Here is a 14,393-nt window from a genome sequence, read left to right as displayed (position 1 = left end):
TAATTTGTTGTTGTTGGTTTAGTTTTATATATGATTATGTGGAAATGAAATGGTCAGAAAAGTTAATTTAATCCAATTTATATTTCACATTACTGTCAAAAAAAATTATTATTTTCAAAACAAAGGACAGCAGACAAGGACAATGGAGAATTTATCAGGAGAATAACTAAAGTAGGGGTTAAAAACGAAAGCAATCAGGTGGAAAGCATGTTTTTAACAAAGATCTCCCGGTTCTTGTTTGACATTTGTGACTAACAGCAACTGGGTAGAACAATACAGTAGCCATGACTTGGCTTGGTACAGCGGTCATACTTTTATAATGTCATGACAAAAGTGAACTAATCAGCCAGTAAAGCAAACAGAGAAAGCGAGAGTTATTTCATAAACTTGGTGTGCTGATCTTGTAGGATCTTTGCAGAGGACTTAGCATCATAGAAGAGTTCATTTATTTCTTCCACGCTTTCTTTTTCCACTACTTCTCTCCCCTGAACTCGTGCCAACATATTAGCAGGTGTCAGCAGCTGCACTGCATATCTGCATTTACACAAACACACACGTTAGCCAACATTACATAACCAAATTGTGTTCATTCTAATTTCTTCATAGTGAATAACTGAGAATGGTTGTAGCAAGACAGTAAATATGGCAGCTCAATCTAAATCATTAGGATATAACATTATAAGTAATGTGTATGTTCACGTAGTCACAAGTATTACCTGAGTGTAGTCTTGGTACCGATCTCTCCAAGGTGAGATAATGCCTCCTCGCTGATGTTGAGGCCCTCTGTCTGAGCTCGGATCTTTATAATCTAAAGAAACATGCAAATTAAACAAAAATGAGTAATGTACCCTTCATCTTTTATATATCTTTGTAATAACTTTATTTCACTGTTTTTTTAAGGAGCTTATTTTGACAATTGCTCATGCACACCTGTTTCATTTCTTGAGGAGTATACAGCATTGTTCTGATAATCATGACTCGATCCAGCAGATCCAGAGGAATTCCGTGAGGAGAGCTGATGTCCTCTGTCCCCCTAAAACATAATTATGCAGGTTGATAAACTTGTCGATCAACTGCGCAACTAATCAAATGGTTTATTCTAACAGTTGGTCACAGCAAATTGCAAATCAAATTAATTCCAATATTGTTAAGGTTACATATTCAATTTCTAACAACAGATGGCACTAACGGAACAGCAAAACTGATGAGGCCTAATGTGTAATGAGTCTGATCATAGCCACCGCTTACGTCTATATTGATAAATGGCAAGTTTTGCAATTCCCTGTTGTACGTTTGTTTTGTAAATGAGGGCCAGTAACTATTTGTTGTGTACTTTGATCTCTGCAGACCTTTTACACTCACAAACAGCTATATTACACATGGAATGAAATGTAAAATTCATAAAAACGGGCACTTTACATAATTAAACTTAAAGTGTGTACCTAAATAAATATCCTGTCATTTTACAAAATTGTGACAAAGCTAATTAACTTTAAATATAACCTACGTGTCCCATCAAAAACACACCTGATAAGGCAGTTTCCTCGATTGGATGCAAACACTACGATGGGGGCGATGGAGCTCTCCAGCGCTCGGTGCAGGTAGGTAAAACACTCAATGTCCAGCATGTGAACTTCATCAATAAACAGAACACCAGGAACCAGCTCTGCCACACCCTGTTCAATGTATTTGTTCACAACCTTATTGATCTCCGCTCGCAGTTTATCTGTATACAGAATACACAAACGCAAAAGAAATGGTTAAACATGGCCTCATTAAAAACCTGTTTGGATTATCAGTATATTAAAATATTAATTAACCATGTTACCGGTGATTTCTGTCTTTTTGGGTTTCATCAATTGACCCATCATAGAAAGTAAGTCCTGGCCTCCCTAGAAAACACAGTAGACTTGCATTATTAGTGTCATGTATCCAGCTTTTCAAATGGATCTACATGATGTTTTTGTGCATGTACCTGAGGTCTTGCATTAGCAATATCCAGATCATGAAGTGTAACATCCTGAATGATCTCTTTCTTCTTGTGTACATCGCCTTTCGGTAGAGGTACATACTCTTCCGCCTCCAAATCGAACTCTGTTGCAAACGTGTCACATCGTCCCTGCCTCTGCAAACCAAAAACAGAAAGACTGATTATGAATGAACTTAAGTCCCTTGAGAGATGTTTGCTTTATTTTTACAAGTGAATTGTACTGTACTTTATGTGATGTGGGATTTCCTTTAAATACTTTTTTCCAATTATAAACACATGTACAAGTAGTGTTTGGGACAGGAATTTGTTTTTATGTTTTTGAAAGAAATTTCTTATGCACTTTCGTTTAGGGTCCAATTCTTACTGTTAACTACAACTATTGCCTGAATAAACTCCTAATTACTGATTATTATTAGTAAGGTAGTTGTATTGGTAGGATTAAGGGATATATAATAAGTTCATGCAGAATAAAGCACTAATGTGTGCTTTATGAGTACTAATAAACCGCTTAATTCTAGTAATATGCATGCTAATAAGCAATTAATAGTGAGAATTAGAGCCTAGACTGAAGTGTTACCACTCCCCAATGCCGCAAGTATTTGATAAAAATACAGAAATTGTGAAATATTATAGCTTATCTATTTCCCATGTCATTACTCTAGTCTTCATCACATGATACTTTTAAATCAATCTATTATGCTGATTTAGTGCTCAAGAAACATTTCTCAGCATTTGCAAACGGTTGTGCTGTTTAATATTTTTGTGGAAATGGTAATACTTTTTTTGTATTTTATATTTGGTAACAAAAAGGTTTAAAAGAACAACATTTATTTTACAGAAACTTGCTGAATAAAGGTAGACCTATTACTTATTCAAAAATATGAAAGACAATCTTGTCCTTTATACCACTGCCAGACTACCTGCCCACCTGCACTGACAAAAGATTACTTCAACATGCCAACAGCAGATATAGGCCAGAGAGAGAGAGATATTAAGCAAATCCGTCCATACCTTGACTGCCCCACTGTTAGCCTCGATGTAGATAACATCACCGACCTCCACTCTCTCCTTCTGCAGACTTTCATAGATACTGGGATCCAGCTGCATGAGCATATTAAATGTTGTGAGATATGACTTGTAACTTAGATGTAAAATCTAAAAAAGTTTCCAAATATGCACAAAAAAAAAAAACAGCACGGTTTCCCTTCCTTACCTTCAACTGTTTGGTGCCCTTTGCTGTTTTCAAACCGATAATGACATGACTGATAGTTTTGCCATAGCCCCCCATTGGGTTCTCCGTCTCACAGGGGGTCAGTTCAGTGACCTCTCCTTCATACACCTCTTTAGTCTCCTTGATACGCAGACCTGAATACACAAACAAAACAAGAATTTTAGAACAAAAATAAACAGAACATGTAAATAAAGCTAACACATATCTAGTAGATCTACCAATACATTCTTTAAAAAAAAATTATATATTAAATACTTATGAGTCTATTCACCTGTGTGTATTCAACTGCCCATGCCAGTACATTTCTGTCAACGGTGTAATAATGTGTGCATGCATGCATATTTCACTTGATTACACAGTCCACATTGTTTCATACTGGCGGCTAATATAAGACTATGATAGCCATGTTTCCATCCACCTTTTTTATGTAAATTTAGGATATTGCATAAAAAAGTTCTGGATGGATCCGTTGGAAACACAAAGATGAGCAGCAAAGCTTTACTATGTAAGTTTTCCAACCACTAGATGGCACCTATTCAAAACAAAGGCGTAGTTTGATGATGCCACGTTTAAGCTCAGAATCTTGGGACATCAAGATTCACAACCAGTGGAAAAGATTTAGGATAGGACTCGGACATATATCATGTACATGAATGTGATTATTAACGTTACTGTAGTACGAAGCAGAGCAAGAATGTTGAAGCAGCTGAGCAAGGCTGCTGGAGCGATTGTTACACAACACACGGCTCGCAAGCAGCGAGACTTTTTATTACGGGACACAGTCGCTGGCGCCATTTCCGCTTTTTATGTCATGAGTATGAGGTAACGCAGCTCATATTAGATACATAAGTGTGTTTACAATAATGTTATGACGTCACTATGTGCATTCCCTCAGCAGTTGCTGTTACACTTGTTCACACTGCCAATAGTAAAGAGTTTCTGCAGAATAAAACTGAGGGTAACGCAGATATGTTGCAACTGACAGGCGATTCCCTCAGACGTCCCGGGTCCTTGGTTAAAATAGCAATTTTCTCACAATTAACAAATAGTTGGAAATATTTGGGATATTGTAAGAACCCAACAGAACAAAATATATAACACTGGCCTTGTGGCTTTTGGATATTTTAGCGCAAAAATCCAGTATTCTAAAAACGTGCATAAAAAAAATGCACTCAATTGAGTTGGATATTTTTTATTTTATTTCCTAAGTGCATAAACTATTATGCAAACACACTTACTGAGTAAATCGCTCAATAAGCAACAAGAAACTCATGTGCAATTGGATAACTGGACTAACCAGCGTGTCGGATTCATAGTTTGAGTTATTCTAAAATGCCTGGGCCAGAGTCTACCTTCAAAATGATTTGGTAAAATGTCCCAGAACATAATTCAGTCGCATTGTTTTTACAAACATTAGACATCTGAGCGCAAGAGAACATGACAGCGTTTATTGCGCTTGGCCTGCATGCTCTAAGGCACAAGCCACTTATGACGCAGGACAAAAAAAGCCACAGTGGCTTCCCCGGATTGCAGCAACTTCTATTTTTATTATAGATATGTTGCATCAATGTCCCAGGATGCAAAAGTTTTGTTCTCTTGAACACATAGGATAAAACTGTGCTTCATTGGCAAATGGTTCTTTGCGCGAGAGCTCACCTATGGCTCTTCTGAAGTTCTCCATCAGCACTTCAGTCTTCTTGATTTCTGATGAATATACTTCACTGCCCACCATAGGACAGAACGGCACTTTGTTTCCCAGTTCCTGTGCCATGGCCAATGCTAGAGCAGTCTGCGGGGTACAAAAATAAATTTAACATACCATAAACACAAATACAACAGCTGTGAAACTATTTACAATAACTGATACAATAAAATGTCTCAGTCCTTACCTTGCCTGTTCCAGGTGGTCCAGCCAGTAAAATAGCTCTGCCAGCCATCTTTTTGGAACGAATCAGCTCTACGATGATGCCACAAGCCTAATACAAAGGTTAAAATGACTATTTAAGTAAATATTAATAATCTCTAGAATGTGTTATGGTTATGATCACAACAATACAATCTTAGTGAATGTGGAACATACTACTGACACATGCTAATTATTCTGGATATTTTGTATTCGTTCTTCCCAGATAATCAGTCAAATACAAATGATCAAAATCATTTACTCCCGTAAATGTACTGAATTCCCATTCACAAACTGGAAAATTATGAAAATGATCTCTAACGTTAACGTTACCTCTCTAGCTGTCTCCTGTCCCACTAGTCCGGACGCGGACTGTTTAGCATTACCCGCATCATCAAGCCCGAGACCCTTCACATGGCTGTGAGATGCGATGCGCTGCGTCTTGGTTGTGCTTTTCACCTCTTCGATCTTCATGCTTCTTATTTGTTAATTAAACGCTCTGAAACGTGAGTAAAACCACCTCAAGCCAATCTCATGAAAGGCCGTTGAAATCAAACACAAGAGACCCGCGTTTCCATGTGGGTAACCAAGGCGATTTGAGGAAGTACCGCCCCCGAAACGTTCTTTAGTCATTCTTTGTTTCGATTGGTCAATTTGTGGAATTTCTGTTTAATCATTGGATGCCGCTAATGTCTGTAATGATCACTTTGAACACGCCCCTATTTTCCGTTTGTGCTCCATATGAAATGTAGTACTGGAACAAAGCTAACCGCTGTAGGTTCCGCAAATCTACTTTTCTGTGTGAAGTGCAAATAAATTCATAATTATGTATTAAACATGTTGTAAATAATTTAATGTTTTTTTATTATTAGTTTATATTATTACTTTTATTTTAATTTTAAATACGACTGCTGACCAGAAACAAATGAGTTGAACTGATCTGTCAGAGATTGTTTTTGGGTAGCACAGGAAGAAGAAATGTCAAATTTCAGAAAAGTTTGCTGAATGCAGTAAGAGCAGAGATATTTAGCATGTAATTTAATATATCATATCAGAACTAATAAGTTCATAATATTAAATTCGATCAAATTAGATACGTTTGGTTAACTGATTATTGAATATTGAGCTGGCTGGGGTGAATTAACAGCGTAACGTTAGTTGTCAGCAGTTCAAAGTCTGCGCATTTTGTCTCTGTTAACGTTACCTAACAATTCCCCGTGATGGCAGATTCCAGTTTTCCCAAAACACTGAACTTTAACGTCGGAGTCCTCGGCCATGTGGACAGCGGAAAAACCTCTCTCGCCCGGGCGCTGAGCAGCACCGCATCCACCGCAGCCTTTGACAAGAACCCGCAGTCAAAAGAGCGGGGCATCACGCTGGATCTCGGCTTTAGTGCGTTTACGGTGCCCTTACCGGAGCACCTGAGAGGGTCCTGCGGGGACAGACAATACGACAGTCTGCAGTTCACATTGGTGGACTGCCCGGGACATGCCTCCCTCATACGCACTATCATCGGGGGTAAGGGGATAAAAATGACTTGTTTTATATCAGCTGACCAAGGGTTACGCAAAAAAAGAAAAAAACTACAGTACCAAAACTGAATGTTTTACAAGAATGCGTAGATCGATATGTAATCCATGGATTATGCAAAACACCACACGTATTTTAATGTGTAGTAGTAGGGTAAGGAGAAAAAAAAGCAACCTGTCAAGTGTCAAGGCATTTTAAACTTGGTCCAGCACTACCACTTTTGATCAGTAGGTGGTGTGTGTGGGTTGGAAGAGATCATATTAACCCTTTAGAGACTGACATGTAATAATTGTCAGTAAAATGTATTTTATTAGATAAATATTAGATCAACTAGCATATGTTGTGTAGCCTATCATATACATCAGGCTTTTATGGCTCATATAGTATAATAGTGAGAATATTGAGTTCATTCTTGAGGAGGATGAGGCTCAAACTGAGAAGAAATATGTAGATCTGCACAGTTATTTAATTCAATTATGTTGTTATTTACATGTAAAGTAAGACGAAATTCTATTAGCTTGTAATGCATGCATATAAATATCAGTTGACTATCTCTCCTGATAATGTCTTAGTGAGATGACATGTAATGCTTAGTTTTATGGTCAAAGTTCTGTACTTTTAATTGTGGAGGGCAAAAACCTGTTGTATCGTATTTGACACTTAGATTTTAACATGATTTTTTTTTTAAATGCGCATGAATAATCAAGTAAAACTAAGTTGCTTTAGTCCAGTAAATGTCTGTCTTGAAATATTAATAGCAATCTAAAAGTTATTCTAAGTTAGTCTTTGACACAATCACATTCGCTAACCTAGATACTTATGAGTACAATAAATGCTTTTGATATCACGCTATACTGGAAAAATGTAGCTAACATTACTCGGTTTCTTGCATACACAATCTCATAGGTATTATAAAAAAGGGATTTACGAATAAAAATATATGATGTGGAGAAACAATGTCTAGAAGTTTTTTTTTTTTTCCTCCGGGACCAAACAATCTCAGAGAACTCTAGTGTAGTGGGAATGTCTGTAATAGCATTGATGACATTGGTGTGTGTGTGTGCATTTATGGCACATGTGGTTGATTAAGGCGGAAGGGGGCTGTTCAGGGTTCCAGCTTGACTTCCTCTCTCCCCCAGAGGGGATCTCTCAGGAAAGAATAAGTGCCAGAGAGAGGGAGAGAAAAAGAGGGAAAGGAAAGGCAATTGCCTGGTCTCCTGCCTCTCTTATTTTTGGTCTCTTTTTCTGTCTTGCATGATGATATGTTTGTCATTGCTGAACTTATGTTATACTTATGATATGTTTTGTTCTCATCTGTGTACTTGCATTCAGGTGCTCAGATCATTGATCTGATGATATTGGTGGTTGACGTTGTGAAAGGTATGCAGACACAAACAGCAGAGTGCCTTTTGATTGGTCAGCTCACCTGTTCCCGCATGATCGTCATACTCAACAAAACAGACCTGTTGCCTAGTGACAAGAGACAGGCGTCTATTGACAAAATGACCAAGAGGATGCAAAAAACTCTCGATAACACAAGGTAGACACTGTCAAGCACGTTTCACTATTCACTGTAAAAAGATATTTAGAAAAAAAGCCTTACAATTTTGAGTTCATTGAAATTATAATTTTGAGTTAATACAATGAACATTTTTTGAGATTCGACAACCTTTATTAAAATATTATTAAAAGATTTTGTAAGCATATTGGGTAATTGTGTGTTTTATTTCTGATGACGCAGTAAAACATGCCAAATAATTTATCAAATTTTTTATGTGGTTCAGATACAAAAATATTTTGAGTTTCTATTTATTAAACAAATTTCCTTCATTGTATCAACTCAAATTTTTAATTTCAATAAACTCAAAATTTTAAGGCAACCAGGTTACTTACTTTTTTAAGTTAAACCAACAAAAACCGTCAATTTTATTTATAGTGTATATTAAACATCTCCATTCTGCTAAATGCAATTATAAGGAATGATGATGTAAAGATTATAAACATTTTCTGTAAAGCTGCTTTAAAAACAGTGTGTATTGTGAAAAGCGCTATACAAATAAAATGGACATGACTTATTTTTTGCTTGTCAGATTTAAAGGGTGCCCTATAATTGCTGTAGCAGCAAAGCCAGGCGGTCCTGAGGCCCCGGACACAGACGAGCCACAAGCGATAACTGAACTCATAGATGTGAGTTAGTGGGTGTGTTGTCACAGCACAGATCAAAGACCAGTTTTAAATTTTGTACATTATTTTATAAATTAAAGAAAAGTCTAGAAAAGTCAAGAAAAGTTATGATGTAAAATAATGTTTTAATCCTTGAAGATACTGTATATATAGGACACTAACTAAATTTTTTGCAAATGTTTGCAAATTTGTCACAACAAAAGATCAGATTTCATTTTTTGGGAACATTGTCAAATCATGCTGGATATCAGATTTTAGCACAAACTAGTTTTTACTAGCTTGAGTGGATGTTGTCATTATAGCTTAAGGGTGATTTTAGGTCTCTTTTTTAGGTGATTTTAGACTTTTTGTTATTACTGTATTTTGAAAGGGGTGGACCATATTTTTGAGGTTGTCTCTGATTATGTGTTCAGTTATTGAAGGCCCAGGCCTTCCTTCCTCGTAGAGATCCGTCAGGTGCTCTCCTCATGGCTGTAGATCACTGCTTCTCCATCCGTGGCCAAGGAACAGTCATAACTGGCACCATTTTACAAGGGTCGCTCAGCGTTAATGATACTGTGGAGATACCGGCGTTAAAGGTACTGATCTAAACATGACAATACATACACTGCAGTTCAAAAGTTTTGGGATGAGTGAGGTTTTTAAAAAGATTTCGTCTATTCTTTCTTTCTATTTCAAATAATTCCTGTTCTTTTGTAAGTTCTGAACTTACTATTCATCAAAGTATCACAGTTTTTACAAGCACAACCATTTTAAATATTGATAATAATAATCATAAATGTTTCTTGAGCAAAAAAGCAGCATATTAGAAGGATTTCTGAAAGATCATGTGACACTGAAGACTACATCACAAGAAAAAATATTTTAAAATATATTACAATAGAAAAAATATTTCACATTATTATTGCTTTTACCGTATATATATATATTTTTTAATAAGTCAGGCTTGGTAAATATAAGAGAGTTCTTTCAAAAACATAAAAAACTCTCCAACCCCAGCCCTTTAACAAACTAGCATACAGTCTTGCTCAAAAAATTACACACACCTTGTAGAATCTTTGAAAATGTGAGTAATTTTAACAAAATACTAGATCATACAAAATGGATGTTTTCTTTTTATTTAGTGCTGTCCTAAATATAAAAGATGTTTACATATACTTAAAAATATATAGATAAAAATGAACCCTTGATTCTTAATACTGTGTGTTGTTGCATGGATGATCCACAGCTTTTTTTTTTGTTGTTGTTTGTTTTGTGATGGCTGTTCATGAGTCCCTTGTTTTCCTTTGTTCAAAACTTTTTGAATTTGAAGATCAGGGTAAATTGTACTTCATTTTTCTTCTGGGAAACATGTAAGTATCTTCTGTTGCTTCCGAAGGGCAACAGACGCGTTTCCTTTAGGAGTATCATTGAATTTGCAGAACTTAGAATTTTTTTTTCTGAAGAACGTTGGGCAGTTTGACTGCTCAGGACAAAACAAGGGACTCATGACATCAAAACCAAACCAAATCATAATCATAACAAACCAAAAAAACAGCCGAGATTCATCCAGGTAACGACACGGTATTAAGAATCAAGGGTACATAATCTTTTTTATGGGTCATTTTAATAAATTCAGCCATTTTCTTCTCTTGAACATTTAGTATGATCCTCATATTTTGTTAAAATTATACACAGATTCTGCAAAGGGTGGGTAAACATTTAAGCAAGACTGTATAAACACATGCACAAACTCCACAAATTGCATCCAAAAAGATTTTTGTCTTTTTCCAATGGTCAGTTTCACCATCATAGGTGAACAAATATTTTCCAACATTAGGTATTGACATGATAAGCTCCTTATATCCATTTCTTTTTTATTCCTTAGGTAACTCGCAAGGTCAAATCTGTGCAGATGTTTCGCAAGCCAGTATCTAGTGCTATGCAAGGAGACCGGGTTGGCGTGTGTGTGACACAGTTTGACCCGAAGCTGTTAGAACGGGGTGTAGTATGCACACCGGGTTCATTGCATACTCTTTACGCTGCTATTATATCCGTCCAAAAGATTGAATACTATCGCGGAGCACTTAGCAGCCGTGCAAAGTTTCACATCACCGTTGGACATGAAACCGTTATGGCGCGTATCTCATTCTTCAATCGAGTGCTTCACGACAAAGAAAATGGAGACCTAAGTCCCACCTCTCAAGAACAAAGTGCAAGCTCTTTTTCATTTGATTGGGAGTTTCACCACCTGGATGAGTATTTGACTTGTCAAGCAGAAGGCGGGAGAGGGGAACCACAGCAATGGGCTTTACTTGAGTTTGAACGACCGGTCACATGTCCACCACTTTGCTTAGTGATTGGGTCACGACTGGACTCAGACATCCATGGTAACACATGCAGGCTTGCTTTTCACGGAAAGCTTCTGGAAGGGTTTGAGGACAAAAACTACACAGAGACAGCACTCCCTCGACTCAAAATCAGCAAAGATAAGCAGAAAGAAGGAGCAGTGGAACGGGTAGTTATTTTATAACTACAAATATTTATATATTGATAATAAATAAAAACACACAGAGAGAGAGAGAGAGAGAGAGAGAGAGAGAGAGAGAGAGAGAGAGAGAGAGAGAGAGAGAGAGAGAGCGCACCAATAAAAAGTTTAGTGTTTGAGTTTTTTTTTTATTATTATTGTTTTTTTAAGAAATACTAAATACAGAAATGATTTTGTTCAGAAAGTATGCATTATGTATGAAAACAGTTATTTTAAATTGTGATACTATTTCACATAATTACTGTTTTTAATTACTGTATTTTTCATCAAATAAATGCAGGCTTGGTAAGCATAAGAGACTATTACAAAAATATATTGAGAAAAATATTACAGATCTTTACCGACCATAGATTTTTGAATGGGAATGGTGTCATCAATCAATCAATCTGGTGTCATCTTTTGTTTAAATTTCTCGTACACAATTCTTTCTAATTTGATTATTTATTTGACGTTTTATTAACACCTTGTTCTCTGGCACTTTTGTCCATTTTTTTATCTTTGGTCAGGTGACAGATGACTACACTGTGATTGGTCGTAACCTGTTTAAGAAGGAGACGAATCTTCAGCTGTTTGTGGGTTTAAAAGTTATCCTGTCGACGGGAGAAACAGGGTCCATTGAAGGTGGATTCGGCCAGAGTGGCAAGATCAAAATCAGAATACCAGGTAAGCAAAGACAAATACACTCTCATTTAACTTACTTTTCCTTTGCCTCTTTTTCCCTCCTTCCTCTAAGTTTGTTGTCTGCTGACTTATTTTTACAGCCATGCACTCAATCATTTATTCAAAGACAGCATATACACTAAAGCTGCTCTCATATAAAGTTACACAGCAAAAATGCACGCTGTATCTTAAATATATGTAAAAAAATAACACATCCTTTTCCTGACCCTCAAGGCGCTCTTGTGTAGGTAGACCACAGCCACACAAATATACATGTGTACATACACACTCACACACACACGCACACACCTCTCTTCAGGCCCAATGAAATGAAGTCTATAGAATGTGTCCATAAATGTGTGCATTTTAAAAACAGCAGACAAGTTATTTCGATAACACATTACAATTAGGGTTTACTAGTTAACATTAGTTAACTATATTAGTTAACATGAACATGAACTTTTACAGCATTTTAAACTCCAGGGCCATTTTCTGGGATTTCCGCCTGGATTTGGCCTACCCAAATTGAAAAGCTTCCCATACACACATACAGTGGTCTAAGTTCAAAATGTTGGTGTCATTTTACAGGAAACCCTTCAAAGTTACATAAAGCACTGCTAAAAGTGATAAACATGTAAGTATATGTTGTTTAAGCTGTTATAACCCCCCAAAAAAGTAGGCGATTATTAATAATCAAAAAGTAGACTTTTTGATTATTATTATTTTTTATAAATTCATGTTTGAAAGTATATAAATAAATATATATAGGCATATATGGACCTATGAGCATACAGGGCCTGAGTTACACAATTTCAAAAATTAATTTATAAAAAAACTCATAATCAAAAAGCACCTAATGTTTTTTTTTTGGTTGGTTGTTTTTTTTTTTTTTTTTTTGGAGGGGGGGGGGGGTTATAACAGCTTAGACAACATATACTTACATGTTTATCACTTTTAGCAGTGCTTTATGTAACTTTGAAGGGTTTCCTGTAAAATGACACCAACAAATTTGAACTTAGACCACTGTATGTGTGTATGGGAAGCTTTTCAATTTGGGTAGGCCAAATCCAGGTGGAAATCCCAGAAAATGGTCCTGGAGTTTAAAATGCTGTAATAGTTCATGTTCATGTTAACTAATATAGTTAACTAATGTTAACTAGTAAACCCTAATTGTAATGTGTTATCGAAATAACTTGTCTGCTGTTTTTAAAATGCTTTGTTACCAGAGTGTAAATACATTACTTTGTCTAAAACAAATGCCAAATCATATAGGCATATATGGACTTTTATTAACTTATGTTAACAAAGATTAACAAACACAGTAACAAATATATTGCTCATGGTTAGTTCATGTTAGATAAAATAATTTTAAGCCTATTTTGGAATAAATTAAGCGTATTGTAAAGTGTTACTTGAAATTGTTTATATAAAGTAGAAATGTGGCCTTGGGAATCAATTAAGTTGAAGCACTGACATAATTAAGTGCAAAATACATAAAAATGAAAAATAAAATAAAAATAAATTAAACCAAAATAGCAATATTTATACAAAAATATATAAAATGACAAAAACACAATATTATTCATTTTTATTAACTTTTTTAATAAAATTAAATTAGCAGTTGCAGCAGTTAATTCCTGTTTAAAATTGAAATGGTCTTGTGATCAGTGTATCCATCCAAAACATAAAGGATATATTCTTCTGTCTAGTATCTTTGTATGCCCCTTTGTCCATCAATGCCTGTTGTTTCTTTCTCTTCTGTTAGAGGGGCTGAAAGAAGAAACCAAGCAGCTTCTATCCTCTTCATCTAAGAAAAAGGGGAAGGGTGGGGCCAAAAATGAATCCTCCAAACCTGAGGAAACCAAGCCAGACGCTCAGCCAGTTACCATACATTTGAACTTCAAACGCTACATATATGATCCCCACAAAAAGATGGTGCAGTCCTGACCCTCAGTCCAATATAATTCCCCATAAGAGCTGAAAAACGGACGGGAATAACAAACACTTTTTGTAAATGTTTTTTGTGTGCAGAGTTTCTACTCTGTTACTTCGCATGAAATGAAAACATAATTCCCTTACTCTAATAAGTGCTGTTATATGACTGCTAATAAAAGAACTCTATTAGCTAAACTACTGTAGTTGCAATGTACTGTTTTTTTATGATTTACATTTTGTTTGGAAGAGTGTATGGAAAGTGTTTGTGTTTGGTGTAGAGAGTGGCGTTGCTCTAGGGCAGAAATCATTGTGAATATAGGCAAATGTTTCTGTTCGCAAAAAGGCAACAAAGGTTTCCAAACACCCCATCGTCAGATACTCTAAATGTATAAATATCCATTTTTCCACTATTTATGTTTGTTTGTGCACATGT

General features: G+C 35.9%; 2 protein-coding genes across 2 annotated transcripts; one reads left to right on the top strand and one right to left on the bottom strand.

Annotated features, from left to right (window-relative positions):
• Window positions 1-62: 62 nt before the first annotated feature.
• On the bottom strand, window positions 63-6,452 carry ruvbl1 (RuvB-like AAA ATPase 1). The gene is made up of 12 exons (XM_067460106.1): window positions 6,329-6,452; window positions 5,458-5,623; window positions 5,111-5,197; window positions 4,878-5,010; window positions 3,204-3,355; window positions 3,002-3,091; window positions 1,976-2,125; window positions 1,829-1,892; window positions 1,528-1,726; window positions 931-1,033; window positions 717-808; window positions 63-534 (listed from the first exon to the last, which is right to left on the bottom strand). The coding sequence occupies exons 2-12, from the start codon at window positions 5,596-5,598 to the stop codon at window positions 375-377; spliced, it is 1,371 nt and encodes a 456-aa protein (XP_067316207.1). The 5' UTR covers window positions 5,599-5,623; window positions 6,329-6,452; the 3' UTR covers window positions 63-374.
• eefsec (eukaryotic elongation factor, selenocysteine-tRNA-specific) lies at window positions 6,345-14,158 on the top strand. The gene is made up of 7 exons (XM_067460103.1): window positions 6,345-6,642; window positions 7,987-8,194; window positions 8,745-8,841; window positions 9,252-9,416; window positions 10,706-11,335; window positions 11,872-12,028; window positions 13,791-14,158. The coding sequence occupies exons 1-7, from the start codon at window positions 6,345-6,347 to the stop codon at window positions 13,970-13,972; spliced, it is 1,737 nt and encodes a 578-aa protein (XP_067316204.1). The 3' UTR covers window positions 13,973-14,158.
• The last annotated feature ends 235 nt before the right edge of the window (window positions 14,159-14,393 follow it).

This window comes from Pseudorasbora parva, chromosome 12, assembly GCF_024679245.1.
Source record: "Pseudorasbora parva isolate DD20220531a chromosome 12, ASM2467924v1, whole genome shotgun sequence".
Lineage (NCBI taxonomy): Eukaryota > Metazoa > Chordata > Actinopteri > Cypriniformes > Gobionidae > Pseudorasbora > Pseudorasbora parva.
This window is presented reverse-complemented; position numbering and strand designations above follow the sequence as displayed.